This window comes from Phyllobates terribilis, unplaced genomic scaffold, assembly GCF_046119375.1.
Source record: "Phyllobates terribilis strain yellow unplaced genomic scaffold, ASM4611937v1 Scaffold_2__4_contigs__length_985480577, whole genome shotgun sequence".
In the NCBI taxonomy this organism is placed as follows: Eukaryota; Metazoa; Chordata; class Amphibia; order Anura; family Dendrobatidae; genus Phyllobates; species Phyllobates terribilis.
Window position 1 is genome coordinate 32,297,118 of NW_027362762.1, and position 19,242 is coordinate 32,316,359.

At 48.5% G+C, this 19,242-nt stretch overlaps 1 protein-coding gene across 1 annotated transcript in view; it reads right to left on the reverse strand.

Moving 5' to 3' along the window:
• HPX (hemopexin) overlaps positions 1–19,242 on the reverse strand; it is a 121,657-nt gene that overhangs the window by 59,486 nt on the left and 42,929 nt on the right. The window contains exon 4 of the mRNA XM_073661235.1: positions 989–1,131. Coding sequence (XP_073517336.1) covers positions 989–1,131 — 143 coding nt within the window. The remainder of the gene's footprint in view (positions 1–988; positions 1,132–19,242) is intronic.

The window sequence follows — 19,242 nt, forward strand, 5'->3', positions numbered from 1 at the left end:
TTTCTTTCTTGAGACGGATGGAGAGTGCCCCCTTGTCTTTTGAGGGGGTTTCACGTGAAGCAACTTTTGACTAGACCTTTTGACTAGACCCAGATCCTTCTCTACAAGTGACTCTCCTAGTTTTACTGCTCTTACAACATATGGTGCCCACAGGTTATTAGCGACATTTCTCCACAGTGAATTTCATCTACCATGTGGAGGCCCAAACACTCAGTCATCCTGTAACTTATGAACATCCTCCATAGACTACACTATTCTACATAGCATGGTATATAAAGTTCTGACACTGATCACACTTTCTGATGAAGTGTCACAAAACGCGCGTCAGGGCGGAGGGACGCATGACAGGTTTGGCTACAGTGTGCACTTGTGAGGCTTTTTACCCAAGATAATGTTACTTTTCCCCTATAGTAATTAGGCTATTTATCCTTCCCATGCTCTGACACTTTAGTAACCATTGGCTGCTATACAGTACTAGGGACTGCATAGCCCATATGCACTTGCACTTTTGATATATATGCTAAGGGCTCCTTACCTTGGGTTATGTTCCTTCTGATACGATGACACGGTTTTTCTCTTGACAAATGCAGGCATTAATACTTTAGTAACATTAAAGTGATTCTGTTTATATGCACTTGCAGCTTTATGGGAATTCTGGAACTTGTTGCTTCTGTACTGTATGTGAGCTTCCAGCATGCTTTACTAATATCACTGTCTGCATTAGTCTGTATTTCATTGTCCCTCACACTGGAGGCACCTGCTTTACTGTATATTATGTGTTATCTAATAAACCAGCCTTTTTTTGATCTATTTCTTTGGGTGTTCACTTTGCTCACCTAGCCTTCTTGATGTAGGAGATTTTGGTGGCGATTCTGATTTATAGTCTAGATAGTGACCCTATGTTCATTTTTAGACCTATTTTTGTTAATTTAATACTGATCACAGGGTATACATTTATGGACAGTGACTATTTTGCCGTCATCCTAACCTTGAACAGATAAGTCCTTTGATGTTCCTGTGGTTTCTTCCCGTTGTGGTTCCTGAACGCGGCATCGATGGGTCCAGTTAGACCAGACCAGGACTCGTTTATAGATTGTGGCGGTCCCTGGAATCCGGTCCACACAGAATCTCCTGAAAAGAGAGTTATGATATGCTCGGTCCTACTCAAGACACCAACATCTATGTATTGTGTTCCTGCAGCAGAAGACATCACATCAGGACTCAATGGGCAGAAAGGACCCTCACATTAACCTGTCACCCCACAGTGTTCCTGACACACTCTGACCCATTGTATTTCAGTGTGATCCCTGGTGGTCTCCGCACACTCTGACCCTCATAATATACTGTCATCCTGGCGGCAGCCCCCGCACATTCTGACCCTCCTATTACAGTGTGATTCCTGTGGTGCTCCCATCACAATCTGACCCAAGTATTACAATATCATCCCGGCGGTGGTCCCAGCACAATCTGACCCAAGTATTACAATATCATCCTGGCGGTGGTCCCAGCACAATCTGACCCAAGTATTACAATATCATCCCGGCGGTGGTCCCAGCACAATCTGACCCAAGTATTACAAAATCATCACGGCGGTGGTCCAAGCACAATCTGACCCAAGTATTACAATATCATCCCGGCGGTGGTCCCAGCACAATCTGACCCAAGTATTACAAAATCATCACGGCGGTGGTCCAAGCACAATCTGACCCAAGTATTACAATATCATCCCGGCGGTGGTCCCAGCACAATCTGACCCAAGTATTACAATATCATCCCGGTGGTGGTCCCAGCACAATCTGACCCTTGTATTCCCCTGTAATCCCCTTTGTGGTTTCCTCACACTCTAATCCTCATATTACACTGACACCCCAGCGGTGGTGCCGTCACATTCTGACCCACCTATTACACTGTTACCCGAGCGGTGGTTCCCGCACACTCTGACCCTCATCTTATAAAGTGACTAGAGATGATCGCATAGTTTGAAATTGAAGTTCACTGGTATCACCAAATTGTCACCAAAAGTTCGATTTGTAGCAAATTTGTGGTGATTTGCAATGCTGAAAAGTGTCTAATTGTCCGCAAAGTCCGTGTTAAACACTCAGAGGTCTCCTAGGACTGTAGTAAATCACTTTTGATCACTCTAATGTCCAAGTGACCTCAACTTATCTGGCCAGGGGGAATCGCACACTGCAGTGTCAGACTTTTGCAGACAACTTAAATTGTATAACAGTCCAAAAATTATCCCTTTTTGGGTGCAGAAGACTGGCTTGGTTTTGGCACATGGAGAGTGTTTGGGGGAGTGTTGAGGAGTTTTCAAAAGTTTTGCTAACTAAAGTAGAGGTGGAGATTATGACAGTGACCATGCGATATACAAGTGTGGCCTGGCTGACAGACAGAAGAACTTGATAAAAAGGGGAGGAGGACAACTTGAGACTTTATCTGATTGCTGCCCGTCTTGCTTTTTCCAATAAGCAGGTGATGTCGCTTCATGTGCTGATGGAGAGTCATCATTTTTAGTCTATTGTCATAGAGAAAAATTGTACAATTTTTAAAGACATCTCCGGAGCACATATCACCCATGCGCAGGATTTGTGTACTCAGAGGGGGGAGAAGTACAGGGGCTTCCTCCGTTCGAAGGAATCAGCTTCCTTTGAATGGAGGAAGTTGATTCGCTTGAACAGAGGAAGCCCCTGTACTTCTCTGCCTCTGACTACAGAAATTATACCCTTGTTGACTGATTCTCTTCATATCCCCTGTGGTAATTACCTGTTCATGCCAGGAGGTCCTTCTTCAATGGGGGTTGAAGTGTCAGTTATAATTAATCCCATATGTTCAGTGTGAGGGTAACATATCCCCTCACCGGAGATGTCTTCGTGGATTTTACAATTTTTCTTTACGACACCACTCCCTATAGAGGTGGCATGTGAGACTGAGTTATACATAGTCTTCTGAACCCATCACATAGACAATCTCTCTGGATCACACAATACTCTCTCATTCTTGGACTCGAAGATGGGCTTCTCCGTAAGGGCACTCAGAGCCTCAAGACTGGCATCTACCGCAGGAACCCGCTGAGACCTGCTCGGGATGAGTAACTGGCTCCGTCACCCCGCTGAATGATGAGGGTCCTGAAGGCAGAGCGTTACCTGCGTTCTGGGCACTCTGTCTGCGGGTGACAGCAGCCCGGGGGAATCACACTGACAGGCTGTGGGCACCACTTTCCCCACCTCCCCTGATACCTCAGGAGCAGTGCTCATCATGGGGCAGCTACCACCGGCCATATCACAGTCCATCGTTACAGTGGTTGGCTGCACGGGACCACCTGTTCCATGATCCCTGTGCCTGCTCCTGTAGCCCTTAGCACTTACACTGGCTCCTTTTAGGGGATCCTCAGCAACATCACTCCGTGGCGTGACATGGCTGAGTTCTCCTGTACCACAAAACATATTATCATTGTGACATGCAGAAGTAGTGCTCTTGCTTCAAAAGCATCCAGAAACTGTTAGAAATAACACAAGCACAGGGGACAGGAAGTGTTCTGCTTCAGAAGCATCCAGCAACTAGAGGGGTTAACACAGTCACCAGAGACAGGGAGTGGTTAGCAAAGCCCCAGGGGGATTGTAGGGAACTTGTTATTGTAGTCTGGCTGAAGCTGAAGAGAAAGGTGGTGTGTTATCTCTATCTGACAGAAGGCAATTGAACATTATTCAGATGAAGAGAGAAACTAAACAGGTCAGATAATACTCTGCACTATTAGTTCAGGGAGTTTATAGGGCAGGAAGATAAGGACTGGAAGGAATTGTGTCACAGGGATCATCTCTCTTATCAAACCCTCTCCCCATCCATCGCCATGCTGTGTACTATTGTGTACTTGTGAAGGAAAAGCCAGTGGTTGTGTATGCATAGAAGTGTGCTGCTAAGAGATCTAATCTATGCTGAATTATGCTACTGAAGGGACTGTAATACTGTGCCTTGTGAAGAAACTACTGTATTGTTACTGGAGCCGGTTCCTCAAGAAACTCAGACTGTACTGTAATGAAGATTGTGCTGTAATATCCCTGAATTGCACTGGCCGTGCTTCAGATTAAATTCCACTGTTAAACTGTTGTTAAAAGACTCTTGTCAGATGTGTCTGGTCATCAATTGGATCTATCGTGTGCCTGAGAGAAGCTGCAGCACATGGTCTATGGTCGCCCTGAGTAACGGTTCCCCCAGGATTCCAAAGAATTCATGAAACCCGTCTCGCCCCTATCTGAGCCTAGCGGCGTGCGTGTAACATCATTAGTAGTGTTGAGCATTCCGATACTGAAATATCGGGTATGGACCGATATTCGCGGTATCGGAGTTCCGATACTGAGTTCCGATACTTTTAGAATATCGAATACCGGAATCAGAAGTTCCCATAATGCCTGCGCTCTGCAGTGTCTCTGAAGGATGACAGCGCTCAGCTTACTGTACTTGTCATTTAGTGTTAAAGGATTTATTAAAAAAAATAATAGTGTTTTCATGCACCGTCTCTTTAAAAAACGCTATTCAGCATCTGTACCCGACAATGTAGAACAGAAAGAATAGAGCTTCACACATAGATTAGATAGATAGAAACATGTCAGTCACATATATATGAAGTACAGTGATAGTGTTGGTTACTGTACTTGTCATTTAGTGTAAAGGATTTATTTAAAAAAAAATGACGTGACGTCCCCCCTATTTTAATAGCTAGCAAAGGCTAGGCAGACAGCTGGGGGCTGATATTAATAGCCCAGGAAGGGTGCCATGAATATTGGCCCCCTCCCAGGCTAGAAACACCAGCCGTCAGCCGCCCCAGAAATGGCGCATTCATAGGACTTAGCCTCGCTCTTCCCTCTGCCCTGTAGCGGTGGCAGTGGGGTAATAGGGCTGGGGTTGATGTCAGCTTATAATGCCAGCTGACATCAAGCCCAGGTTAGTAATGGAGAGGCGTCTATAAGACACCCCCATTACTAACCCCATAGTCAAAGTTAAAAAAAACACAAACACCCAGAATAAAGTCCTTTAATTGAAATAAAGACACAATTTATTGTTCTAAATTAAACCATACTTACCGTCACGCCCATTCCAGCTGAAGCCAACGATCTCCTGCAATAAAAGAAAAATAATAAAGCAACCTCATCCTTACCTTTCCATGGTTCCCACGACAGCTTCAGCTCTGCTACATCGAGATGACAGGCTGGATCGCAGCAGAACGCTGCCATCCAGCCTGTCATCCTGCAGACACTGAGAAGCGCAGGCATGCTTGCGCTCCTCAGTGTCTCGCTGTGACGGCATAAAGATGAGACGAGGTCATGTCCAATGAACTCAGCTCACCTCATTCACGTCACTGACAGCGTAATACATTCTACATTATTCTTAGTTGTTTTCCTTCATGTAGAATTAACCTACAAGGAAAGAAAGGGTTTATTTTCATTCCGATATTTCTGTCCCATTGACTTGCATTGGTTTCCGGTATCGGATTCGGCGATATCCGCTACTTTTTGGGTATCGGTCCGATCCAATCCGATCCGATATTTCCCGATATCGGAAGGTATCGCTCAACACTAGTCATTAGACATCACATTGACATTCAAGTTATTGACAGTTGAATCACATGAAGCACTAGATCTGGGAGGGTTATCAGGAACGCATTGAGGGACCAACCATCTCAGATCGGTCGCCAATAAAACATTTGTGTGGAAATTCTCAGACAACCCCACTTCCCTTAACTCTCCTCCCGGACCTCAGTCTAGGGAAAATCGGGCCATCGGTATATGTCAGCGAACACCTCCAATCACGGTGACAGTCAGGGTGTACCCAGGGATGAGTTCTTCAGAGGACACAAATTCAGGGCGCATGAGGGTTCATTTTGCATCGGTGTTCTTGAGCCCAACAGTAAACGATTGCAAATTTTCACAGGTACTAAACAAAAACGAATGCCGTATTACGCCCCTGGGCCTTGCATGTGGGGGTCTTCTTCTGCCTCTCAAGGCAGGTAATGCTGATAAATCTAGGTCAGTCGCATGTATAGCACCGGCGTGAGTCAGATGCAGGCCAGGTGCTGGAAGATGGGGCGAGACCCCACAAGGACCGGCTGGCAGGGGCATTGGATATTGGCTTACCCAGTCTTACAGCTGGTGACTGCTGACTCCCACACCTCAGGTGTATGCTTGGCTTCATAGGCATTGGCAATCTGTGTAACCTTGGTGGCACCATTTGGCTCCTGGTCCATCACGAACTGTGGCACCTCCACAGGGCAAAGATGAAGAAATTAGTCCGTCATCAGGACCTTTAACTCCTTGAGGGTGGAAACCGATAGTCTTTGGACCCACAGCTCAAAGTTGGTTCTGAGCCAGTCCACCACATCACCATAGTTATCATAAATAACAAAAACTATCACAAATGAGATTAGAGCAGAAAGACGGCGCTCACCAACAGTCGCTGAGACAGAGTGCTTTATCAATCGGCTGTTCCTGAAATGTTCAGTTTGGATTGAAGGACTCTGTCTCAGTGACTGTTGGTGAGCACCGTCTTTCTGCTCTAATCTCAGCGACTGTTGGTGAGTGCCGTCTTTCTACTCTAATCTCAGAATCTCAGCGACTGTTGGTGAGCGCCGTCTTTCTACTCTAATCTCAGAATCTCAGCGACTGTTGGTGAGCGCCGTCTTTCTACTCTAATCTCAGAATCTCAGCGACTGTTGGTGAGCGCCGTCTTTCTGCTCTAATCTCAGCGACTGTTGGTGAGCGCCGTCTTTCTACTCTAATCTCAGAATCTCAGCGACTGTTGGTGAGCGCCGTCTTTCTACTCTAATCTCAGAATCTCAGCGACTGTTGGTGAGCGCCGTCTTTCTGCTCTAATCTCAGCGACTGTTGGTGAGCGCCGTCTTTCTTCTCTGATCTCAGCGACTGTTGGTGAGCGCCGTCTTTCTGCTCTAATCTCAGAATCTCAGCGACTGTTGGTGAGCGCCGTCTTTCTACTCTAATCTCAGCGACTGTTAGTGAGCGCCGTCTTTCTGCTCTAATCTCAGCGACTGTTGGTGAGTGCCGTCTTTCTACTCTAATCTCAGAATCTCAGCGACTGTTGGTGAGCGCCGTCTTTCTACTCTAATCTCAGAATCTCAGCGACTGTTGGTGAGCGCCGTCTTTCTACTCTAATCTCAGAATCTCAGCGACTGTTGGTGAGCGCCGTCTTTCTTCTCTGATCTCAGCGACTGTTGGTGAGCACCGTCTTTCTGCTCTAATCTCAGTGACTGTTGGTGAGTGTCGTCTTTCTACTCTAATCTCAGAATCTCAGCGACTGTTGGTGAGCGCCGTCTTTCTGCTCTAATCTCAGCGACTGTTGGTGAGCGCCGTCTTTCTTCTCTGATCTCAGCGACTGTTGGTGAGCACCGTCTTTCTGCTCTAATCTCAGAATCTCAGCGACTGTTGGTGAGTGTCGTCTTTCTACTCTAATCTCAGAATCTCAGCGACTGTTGGTGAGCGCCGTCTTTCTACTCTAATCTCAGAATCTCAGCGACTGTTGGTGAGCGCCGTCTTTCTGCTCTAATCTCAGCGACTGTTGGTGAGCGCCGTCTTTCTTCTCTGATCTCAGCGACTGTTGGTGAGCGCCGTCTTTCTGCTCTAATCTCAGAATCTCAGCGACTGTTGGTGAGTGTCGTCTTTCTACTCTAATCTCAGAATCTCAGCGACTGTTGGTGAGCGCCGTCTTTCTACTCTAATCTCAGAATCTCAGCGACTGTTGGTGAGCGCCGTCTTTCTGCTCTAATCTCAGCGACTGTTGGTGAGCGCCGTCTTTCTTCTCTGATCTCAGCGACTGTTGGTGAGCGCCGTCTTTCTGCTCTAATCTCAGAATCTCAGCGACTGTTGGTGAGCGCCGTCTTTCTACTCTAATCTCAGCGACTGTTAGTGAGCGCCGTCTTTCTGCTCTAATCTCAGCGACTTTTGGTGAGCGCCGTCTTTCTTCTCTGATCTCAGCGACTGTTGGTGAGCACCGTCTTTCTGCTCTAATCTCAGTGACTGTTGGTGAGTGTCGTCTTTCTACTCTAATCTCAGAATCTCAGCGACTGTTGGTGAGCGCCGTCTTTCTGCTCTAATCTCAGCGACTGTTGGTGAGCGCCGTCTTTCTTCTCTGATCTCAGCGACTGTTGGTGAGCACCGTCTTTCTGCTCTAATCTCAGAATCTCAGCGACTGTTGGTGAGTGTCGTCTTTCTACTCTAATCTCAGAATCTCAGCGACTGTTGGTGAGCGCCGTCTTTCTACTCTAATCTCAGAATCTCAGCGACTGTTGGTGAGCGCAGTCTTTCTGCTCTAATCTCAGCGACTGTTGGTGAGCGCCGTCTTTCTTCTCTGATCTCAGTGACTGTTGGTGAGCGCCGTCTTTCTGCTCTAATCTCAGAATCTCAGCGACTGTTGGTGAGTGTCGTCTTTCTACTCTAATCTCAGAATCTCAGCGACTGTTGGTGAGCGCCGTCTTTCTACTCTAATCTCAGAATCTCAGCGACTGTTGGTGAGCGCCGTCTTTCTACTCTAATCTCAGAATCTCAGCGACTGTTGGTGAGCGCCGTCTTTCTGCTCTAATCTCAGCGACTGTTGGTGAGCGCCGTCTTTCTGCTCTGATCTCAGCGACTGTTGGTGAGCACCGTCTTTCTGCTCTAATCTCAGAATCTCAGCGACTGTTGGTGAGTGTCGTCTTTCTACTCTAATCTCAGAATCTCAGCGACTGTTGGTGAGCGCCGTCTTTCTACTCTAATCTCAGAATCTCAGCGACTGTTGGTGAGCGCCGTCTTTCTGCTCTAATCTCAGCGACTGTTGGTGAGCGCCGTCTTTCTTCTCTGATCTCAGCGACTGTTGGTGAGCGCCGTCTTTCTGCTCTAATCTCAGAATCTCAGCGACTGTTGGTGAGTGTCGTCTTTCTACTCTAATCTCAGAATCTCAGCGACTGTTGGTGAGCGCCGTCTTTCTACTCTAATCTCAGAATCTCAGCGACTGTTGGTGAGCGCCGTCTTTCTGCTCTAATCTCAGCGACTGTTGGTGAGCGCCGTCTTTCTGCTCTAATCTCATTTGTGATAAATAGCTTTTGCTTCTGACCAGCACCTCCTTTATGCAGCGCGCTGGTCAGAATGTACGGCTGAAGAGGAGACCTGGTGCCACTCCCCTGTGAGATTATATCACCATAGTTGTCATGAGGTCCACATTGGAGGGTCCAGGACTTTTTTTTGGTACACTTCAGGAGTCAGCTGATATTTCCTTATAGTTTCCATCTTGTTCTTGAGGGAGAGCAGCAACCTCCTCCAGAACTTTGCCTTGTAGTCCTGGGGTTAAATATCAAGCCCACTAGTCATCAGGGAACTGGTACTGTCCGCAGGCCTTTTCAAATCCCCCTCAAAAATGTGTCCAGATCTGCGTCCATGTCAGGAAAATGTTTGGGACGGGGTTTGAAGGTGACATTGACATCACTGCAGTCAGTGGGGTACATTGCTCCTTCTGGAGTCAGGTTAATGCAGGTGGTGCTCTCATCGGTCCAACGCTCGGCTCTCAGCCCGTCACTCAAACTCACACTCTGCGTTCTTGTAGCACAACATATGAGGGTCGCATCCTTCCAAATGCTGCAGATTTAGGCTATGTTCACACACGTTGTGTTCTTTTCTGCTGCAAATCAGCTGCAAACTTTTCTCTGGCAGGAAAACAGCTGCGTAAAAACCGCACATTTTTTTGTGGCATATTTGCTGCGTATTTTTGACCACCCATTTCTTTCTATGGGTGACAATACGCAGCAAACAAAAAGCAACATGTGTGAACACAGAATTCTGGTTTCTCATAGACTTTGCTGGTACTGCAAGACGCAGCTGAAATTTTGCATAAAAATCTGCTGCAAAATACACAGCAAAACACAAAGTGTGTGAACATGGCCTGAGTGTGTGAAGTTGATCGCAGCATTGGGGAGGCAAGGGGAGGTAAGCGCCGATACTTACCTCCTCTCCGGTATCCCACGTTGTCTGCGGCGGCACCCGGATGTTGTCATGGTGACCCGATGTCGTCATGACAACATCCGGGTCACCAGACAGCAGGAAGTTACTTTGGTCATGCGCAGTGCATGACCAAAGTAACTTCTCCCTGTGCAGCGCTGACAGCCTGTATAGCACAGGGATGCCGCTGCTCTCTATGCTATACAGCCGATCAGGCTGCAAAAAGTGAAAGTCCCGTAGTGGGAAAAAGTGTAAAAGATCAAAAAGTGTCAGGAAGTGAAAAAAAAAATTGTAAAAATATAAAAAAAAATGAAAAAAAAAATAATCCCCCAAAAAATAAAAATATTTTGTTCCCAGAATATTTATTTATTATGAAAATAAAAACAAAACAATAAAAGTACACATATTTGGTACTTTCCTAAACAGCAGAAACCCCCACAAGTGACCCCATTTTGGAAACTAGACCCCTCAGGGAACTTATCTAGATGTGTGGTGAGCACCCTGAACCCCCAGCTGCTTCACAGAAGTTTATAATATTGAGCCGTAAAAATAAAATTTTCACATTTTTCCCACAAAAAATGTTTTTCATTCCCTAATTTTGCATTATCATAAGGGTAACAGGAGAAATTGCACCATGAAATTTGTTGTACAATTTCTCCTGAGTACGCCGATACCCCATATGTGGGGGAAAACCACTGCTTTGGTGTACGGCAGGGTTCGGAAGAGAAAGGAGCGCTATGTTGGCTGGGATAGGCAGCAGACACCATGTCACATTTGAAGAGCCGCTGACATGCCGAAACAGCAGAAACCCCCACAAGTGACCCCATTTTGTAAACTACACCTCTCAAGGAATTCATCTAGGGGAGTAGTGAGTATTTTTTAATTTATACCATTGGGCAGTGAAAAAAGCATAATTATATTTTTACCACAAAAAAATGTTTTACCCTCAGATTTTACATTTTCACACAGGGCAATGGGTAAAAATGGTGCCGAAATGCGTCACACAATTTCTTCTAAAAGTGTCAATACCCCATATGTGGCTGCATCGTACCGCTCAGCCATACGGCGAGATCTGGGGGGGACGGAGCGCTATTTGACAATTGGAGAACAGATTATTGTAGAATAGGCATTTGGATTTGGGAGCACAACATTTTCTGGATTTCTTTTGGGGGGCAAGGGCCATTTGGCTTTTCCAGAGCCTTTCTGCTACCAGTAACTTGGAAGTCCCTTATATTTTTAACAGATGACGGACCTGAGTGGGGACTAGCTTTTTTTGAGGACTGAGTTGAAGCTTTTATTGGGAACATTTTACGTAACATTTACCCGGCGCTCTAGGCTGAGCACTTACATCGGGGTTTCCATCTAAATTTCCAAGTGATGTAATTCAGATGAAACCACTGCGGGATCCATTCACTGTAATGAGGCAGCAGAGTTACTCTGGACTCCGTCTGGCCTCTGCTTAGCGGTGTCCTTTTTTCAGAAGTGCACAAAACTGTGCCCAACCGCACTTTTATGCACGCCTAAAACAAATGACACTGTGGGATCCCAGGCCAGACGGCGTCCACAGTGGCCTATATCTTCCTCATTACAGGGAATCTTCCGTCATGGGTTCCGTCTGAATCACGTATTTCAGAGATTTACACGGAAACTCTGGTGTAAGTGCTCAGCGCAGAGCGCAGGATAAATGTGAGCAGAGCCTTACTGCAATCTTTAGGAGACATAATAAATCAGTAGCAGGTGAAGAATTGGTTTTATTTATTTTTTACGCCGTTCCTCGTGCGGTATAAGTGATGAGATTACTTTATTCTTCGGGTCGGTGCGATTACAGCGATACCAGAATCATATGGGGTTTTCATGATTGACAGCTGTCACACACTAAGAGACGCTTTTTTTTGCAAAATCTAGTTTTTGCATCGCCATATTTTGAGAGCTATAATTTTTCCATATTTCAGCCGACAGAGTCATGTGATGGCTTGTTTTTTGCGGGACGAGTTGACATTTCTATTGGTACCATTTTTGGGTACGGGACATTTTTTGATCGCTTTCTATTCCGTTTTTTGGGAGGTAAAATTAACAAAAACCAACAATTCAGGAATTGTTTTTTGAGTTTTTTTTATGCCGTTCTGCGTGTAGTAAAAGTGATCAGGCAGCGTTATTCTTCGGGTCAGTACGTTTACAGCGATACTACACTTACTGTATATTATTTTTATGTTTTGGCGCTTTTACACAATAAAACAATTTTATAGAAAAAATATTTTTTTTGCATTGCTTTATTCTGAGCGCTATAACTTTTTTATTTTTCAGCTGATGGAGCTGTATGGCGGCTTTTTTTTTGCGGAACAAGATGATGTTTTCAGCGGTTCCATTTTTATTTCCATTTTGCTTTTTGATCGCATATTTTTCCACTTTTTGTTTGGCGATATGAGGAAAAAGCATAGTTTTTTGCTCCGTTTTTTATTTATTTTTATTACGGTGTGCACAGAAGGAGTTAATTAGTGTGACAGTTTTATAGCTCGGGTTGTTTCAGACGCGGCAATACCAAATATGTGTACTTTTTTTATTTTTGCATAAATATACGCATTTATCGGTTTAATATTTTATTTATTTATTTTAATTTATTTTGTATTTTTTTTTTTAACAGTTTCAAAACATTTTTTTTTACATTTTTACTTAGTCCCTGTATGGGACATTAATTTTTATTTTTCTGATCCCTGATCTCATGTAATGTAATAGACATATATTACATTACATGAGATCTTCACTGACTTTCACAGTCAGAGTCTCCTGCCAGGCTTCAGCTGCAGGCTGAGCCAGGCAGGACACCATATATGGCAGAGCTGGAGGCGGTCATGTGACCTCCAGCTGCCATAGCAACCCAAGGTCCTGGAAGGTGTCAGGGGTCGTCGGATCGGTAAGTGGACGACCCCCTCTCCTCCTGCTGTCTTCTATATGCCGTGATCACTATAGATCGCGGCATATAGAAGACAGCAAAGGGTTAACATCACTGGGACCTGATCCAATCAGGTCCCGATGATGTTCCCTGTCAGAGCTATCGCTCTGCACCGCTCCTACAGCGCTTGCAGGACCCTGGGGGTCCTGAGCGCTGCGGGACCACCCACCGTTTTTAAGCGTCCGCGCTGCACAGAGCCCAGGCAGCGCCGACGTTTATCTACAGTGGGCGGTCGGGAAGCGGTTAACGTGCAAACCAGCCTCGGGGGTAAAGGGGTTAAAATCTGAAATGTCCTCCTGAAATGTCTTTTCAGTAAATGCCTCAATACTTGGTCGGGCTCCTTGTGCATCAGTTACTGCATCAATGTGGCATGGAGGGATCAGCCTGTGGCATGGAGGGATCAGCCTGTGGCATGGAGGGATCAGCCTGTGGCATGGAGGGATCAGCCTGTGGCATGGAGGGATCAGCCTTTGGAATGGAGGCGATCAGCCTGTGGCATGGAGGGATCAGCCTGTTACATGGAGGGATCAGCCTGTGGCATGGAGGGATCAGCCTGTTACATGGAGGGATCAGCCTGTGGCATGGAGGGATCAGCCTGTGGCAAGGAGGGATCAGTCTGTGGCATGGAGGGATCAGCCTGTGGCATGGAGGGATCAGCCTGTGGCATGGAGGGATCAGCCTTTGGAATGGAGGCGATCAGCCTGTGGCATGGAGGGATCAGCCTGTGGCATGGAGGGATCAGCCTGTGGCATGGAGGGATCAGCCTTTGGAATGGAGGCGATCAGCCTGTGGCAAGGAGGGATCAGCCTGTGGCATGGAGGGATCAGCCTGTGGCAAGGAGGGATCAGCCTGTGGCATGGAGGGATCAGCCTGTGGCATGGAGGGATCAGCCCGTTGCATGGAGGGATCAGCCTGTGGCATGGAGGGATCAGCCTGTGGCAAGGAGGGATCAGCCTGTGGCATGGAGGGATCAGCCTGTGGCATGGAGGGATCAGCCTTTGGAATGGAGGCGATCAGCCTGTGGCATGGAGGCGATCAGCCTGTGGCATGGAGGGATCAGCCTGTGGCATGGAGGGATCAGCCTGTGGCATGGAGGGATCAGCCTGTGGCATGGAGGGATCAGCCTGTGGCATGGAGGGATCAGCCTTTGGAATGGAGGCGATCAGCCTGTGGCATGGAGGGATCAGCCTGTGGCATGGAGGGATCAGCCTTTGGAATGGAGGCGATCAGCCTGTGGCATGGAGGGATCAGCCTGTGGCATGGAGGGATCAGCCTGTGGCATGGAGGGATCAGCCTTTGGAATGGAGGCGATCAGCCTTTGGAATGGAGGCGATCAGCCTGTGGCATGGAGGGATCAGCCCGTTGCATGGAGGGATCAGCCTGTGGCATGGAGGGATCAGCCTTTGGAATGGAGGCGATCAGCCTGTGGCATGGAGGGATCAGCCTGTGGCATGGAGGGATCAGCCTGTGGCATGGAGGGATCAGCCTTTGGAATGGAGGCGATCAGCCTGTGGCATGAAGGGATCAGCCTGTGGCATGGAGGGATCAGCCTGTGGCATGGAGGGATCAGCCTTTGGAATGGAGGCGATCAGCCTGTGGCATGGAGGGATCAGCCTGTGGCATGGAGGGATCAGCCTGTGGCATGGAGGGATCAGCCCGTTGCATGGAGGGATCAGCCCGTGGCATGGAGGGATCAGCCTGTGGCAAGGAGGGATCAGCCTGTGGCATGGAGGGATCAGCCTGTGGCATGGAGGGATCAGCCTGTGGCATGGAGGGATCAGCCTTTGGAATGGAGGGATCAGCCTGTGGCATGGAGGGATCAGCCTTTGGAATGGAGGGATCAGCCTGTGGCATGGAGGGATCAGCCTGTGGCATGGAGGGATCAGCCTGTGGCATGGAGGGATCAGCCTTTGGAATGGAGGCGATCAGCCTGGGAGGGATCAGCCTGTGGCATGGAGGGATCAGCCTTTGGAATGGAGGCGATCAGCCTGTGGCATGGAGGGATCAGCCTGTGGCAAGGAGGGATCAGCCTGTGGCATGGAGGGATCAGCCTGTGGCATGGAGGGATCAGCCCGTGGCATGGAGGGATCAGCCCGTGGCATGGAGGGATCAGCCTGTGGCATGGAGGGATCAGCCTGTGGCATGGAGGGATCAGCCTGTGGCATGGAGGGATCAGCCTGTGGCATGGAGGGATCAGCCTGTGGCCCTGCTGAGGGGTTATGGAAGCCCAGGTTGCTTTGATAGCCGCCTTCAGCTCGTCTGCATTGTGGGGTCTGGGGTCTCTCATCTTCCTCTTGACAATACCCCATAGATTCTCTATAATAGATCCTCTATGGGGTTAAGGTCAGGCGAGTTTGCTGCCAATCTAGCACAGTGATACTGTTGTGTGTAAACCAGGTATTGGTACTTTTGGCCGTGTGGACAGGGGCCAAGTCCTGCTGGAGAATGACATTTCCATCTCCATAAAGCTTGTCGGCAGAGGGAAGCATGATGTGCTGTAAAATGTCCTGGTAGACGGCGGCGCTGACTTTGGTCTTGATAAAACACAGTGGACCTCCACCAGCAGATGACATGGCCCCCCAAACCATCACTGATGGTGGAGACTTCACACTAGACCTCCAGCAGCTTGGATTGTGGCCTCTCCACTCTTCCTCCAGACTCCGGGACCTTGTGGAGTGTGTCAGTGACTGCCTTCTGGACATCTGTCAAGTCAGCAGTCTTCTCCATGATTGTGAAGCCTACTGAAACAGACTAAGGGACCTTTTTTAACAGCTCAGGAAGCCTTTGCAGGTGTTTTTTGTTATTTATTCTAATTTACTGAGATAATGACTTGTGTGTTTTCATTGGCTGTAAGCCATAATCATCAACATTAACAGAAATAAACACGTGAAATAGATCCCTCTGTGTGTAATGACTCTATATAATAGATCCCTCTGCGTGTAATGACTCTATATAATAGATCACTCTGTGTAATGACTCTATATAATAGATCCCTCTGTGTGTAATGACTCTATATAATAGATCCCTCTGTGTGTAATGACTCTATAATAGATCCCTCTGTGTGTAATGACTCTATATAATAGATCCCTCTGTGTGTAATGACTCTATAATAGATCACTCTGCGTGTAATGACTCTATATAATAGATCCCTCTGCGTGTAATGACTCTATATAATAGATCCCTCTGTGTGTAATGACTCTATATAATAGATCACTCTGTGTGTAATGACTCTATAATAGATCCCTCTGCGTGTAATGACTCTATATAATAGATCCCTCTGCGTGTAATGACTCTATATAATAGATCCCTCTGCGTGTAATGACTCTATATAATAGATCCCTCTGCGTGTAATGACTCTATATAGTAGATCCCTCTGCGTGTAATGACTCTATATAGTAGATCCCTCTGCGTGTAATGACTCTATATAATAGATCCCTCTGCGTGTAATGACTCTATATAATAGATCCCTCTGCGTGTAATGACTCTATATAATAGATCCCTCTGCGTGTAATGACTCTATATAATAGATCCCTCTGTGTGTAATGACTCTATATAATAGATCCCTCTGTGTGTAATGACTCTATATAATAGATCCCTCTGTGTGTAATGACTATATAATAGATCCCTCTGTGTGTAATGATTCTATATAATAGATCCCTCTGTGTGTAATGATTCTATATAATAGATCCCTCTGTGTGTAATGACTCTATATAATAGATCCCTCTTCGTGTAATGACTCTAAATAATAGATCCCTCTGTGTGTAATGACTCTTTATAATAGATCCCTCTGTGTGTAATGACTCTATATAATAGATCCCTCTGTGTGTAATGACTCTATATAATATGTAGCGTCGGCGTCCCTGCCTCCTGTTAGGCAGGGACGCCGTTCCCCTCACCTTTCCGCTCCGTGCCCGGCGTCCTCCTCCCGCTCTGCTGGCAGCGCGCGCTGCTTCCCGGCCACTGTGCTTAGGGCGCGCTCGCACGCGCTCCCCCTCTCTTAAAGGGGCCGCGCGCGCCGTCCTAAGGAGTCCCCGGCCAATGGCCGGAGGACCTCACCATATATAAGGCACCTCCTCCAAAATGGAGGTGCCCGAGCAATGTTGTAGCATAGTTCATCACTCTGCTTCAGCCCTCAGGTCCCGTTTCCAGTTACCTGCCAGTTTCCTGTCTGATACCTGCCTTACTCGTGTCTATCTGCTGTTATTCCTGCGGTCCGACAGTCTGCCTACCAGCCCTGCCAGTCTGTCTATGGATCCGGCTGCCCGCTCACCTGGGAGCGCTCACCTGCTACCTGCCCGCTAGCCTACCTGGAGGCTCCGCCGTCACGTGCTGTGACCACCTGCCTGTCCAGAGACTCTTGCCCGCTCACCTGGGAGCGTCCACCTGTTACCTGCCTGTTTGCCTACCTGAAGGCTCTGCCGTCACTTGCTGTGACCACCCGCTTGTCCAGAGACTCTCGCCCGCTCACCTGGGAGCGTCCACCCGCTACCTGCCTGCTTGCCTACCTGGAGGCTCAGCCGTCACTTGCTGTGACCACCCACTTGTCCAGAGACTCTCGCCCGCTCACCTGGGAGCATCCACCCGCTACCTGCCTGCTTGCCTACCTGGAGGCTCAGCCGTCACTTGCCGTGACCACCTGCCTGTCCAGAGACTCTTGCCCGCTCACCTGGGAGCGTCCACCTGTTACCTGCCTGTTTGCCTACCTGAAGGCTCTGCCGTCACTTGCTGTGACCACCCGCTTGTCCAGAGACTCTCGCCCGCTCACCTGGGAGCGTCCACCCGCTACCTGCCTGCTTGCCTACCTGGAGGCTCAGCCGTCACTTGCTGTGACCACCCACTTGTCCAGAGACTCTCGCCCGCTCACCTGGGAGCATCCACCCGCTACCTGCCTGCTTGCCTACCTGGAGGCTCAGCCGTCACTTGCCGTGACCACCCGCCTGTCAAGAGACTGTCCCCGTCACTAGCCGTGACTGCCTGCCCGCCTTCCCTGGGTGTCACCCGCTTCCTTACAAGGACTGCCCCTTTGTATAGTTGCTCTGTGGTTCCACCTCCCAGACCCGTTACAGTTTGCTTGGGCCATGGAACCCGGTGGCACCCAAGCTCCCTCGCTCTCGGACCTATGTCATGAACTGTCCCGTCAGAGGTCCCAACAGGAGTCCATCCTGAGTCATCTGCGGAATGTCAACTCTCGCCTGGACACTCTGACTGCTCCACCAGCAACCACCGCTAGTGTCATGACTCGCAGCCCGGCAGCGCCGCTGCCCACCAATACCATGGCATCCTGCCCTGGACTCCGGCTTTCTGCACCTCCTCGCTTCGGAGGCGACCCCGCTCAAGCTCGGGGCTTCATAAACCAGTGCACCCTGCACTTTGAACTCCTGTCCCACCAGTTTATCTCCGACCGGGCCAAAGTAGCCTTCATCATGTCCCATCTCACGGGGGAGGCACTGGCTTGGCTAAATCCTCTATGGGAGAGAGGAGACCTCCTGGTGTCCAACCTACCAGCCTTTCTCACGGCTTTCCGGAAAGTCTTCGATGAACCCGGACGGAAGACCTCATCCGCATCATCTCTGCTACGCCTCCATCAAGGAAATCTCACCGTGGGCCAATATGCCATACGGTTCCGTACCCTTGCTTCGGAGCTGGCCTGGGATAACGACGCCCTGGTGTCTGTCTTTTGGGAGGGTCTGTCCGGCCGTATTAAAGATGAACTCGCCGGTCGGGACATTCCTACCACTCTCGACGACTTAATAACTCTTGCCACCCGGATAGACATCCGGTTCCAGGAACGTGCCAAAGAGGTCACCCGTGAGAGGAGGTTTCGACGTCTAGCCCCTACCTTTCAGAAACCTGTCACTTCTCCCGCTACTCCCCAGGCGCACTCACCCGAGCCTATGCAGGTCGACCAGACCAAGATGGTCAAGACCCGTCAAGAGTTACGCCGAGGGGAGCTGCTTCTACTGTGGCAGTAAGGAGAACCGGATCCGTTCCTGCCCGGAGAGGTCGGGAAAAGCCTGTGTCTAGGATCGCTCAGAGAGGTCGTCCTAGACAAGAGTAAACCCTCTCCATCTCTGTTGCTGTCGGTCTCTATCATCTGCGGGGAGAACCGTTATTTTGAACTAGCCCAACTTGACTCTGGAGCTGCCGGAAATCTCATTTCTCAGTCCCTGGTAGAGAAATACCGCATTCCCACCAAACCTCTAGCTGTACCCTTGTCTGTCGCTACCGTAGATGGGGGCCTCTTACCACATCCCATCCAACTCATCACCGAATCCATAACCCTGCAGGTGGGAATGCTGCACTCAGAGAGCATCTTCT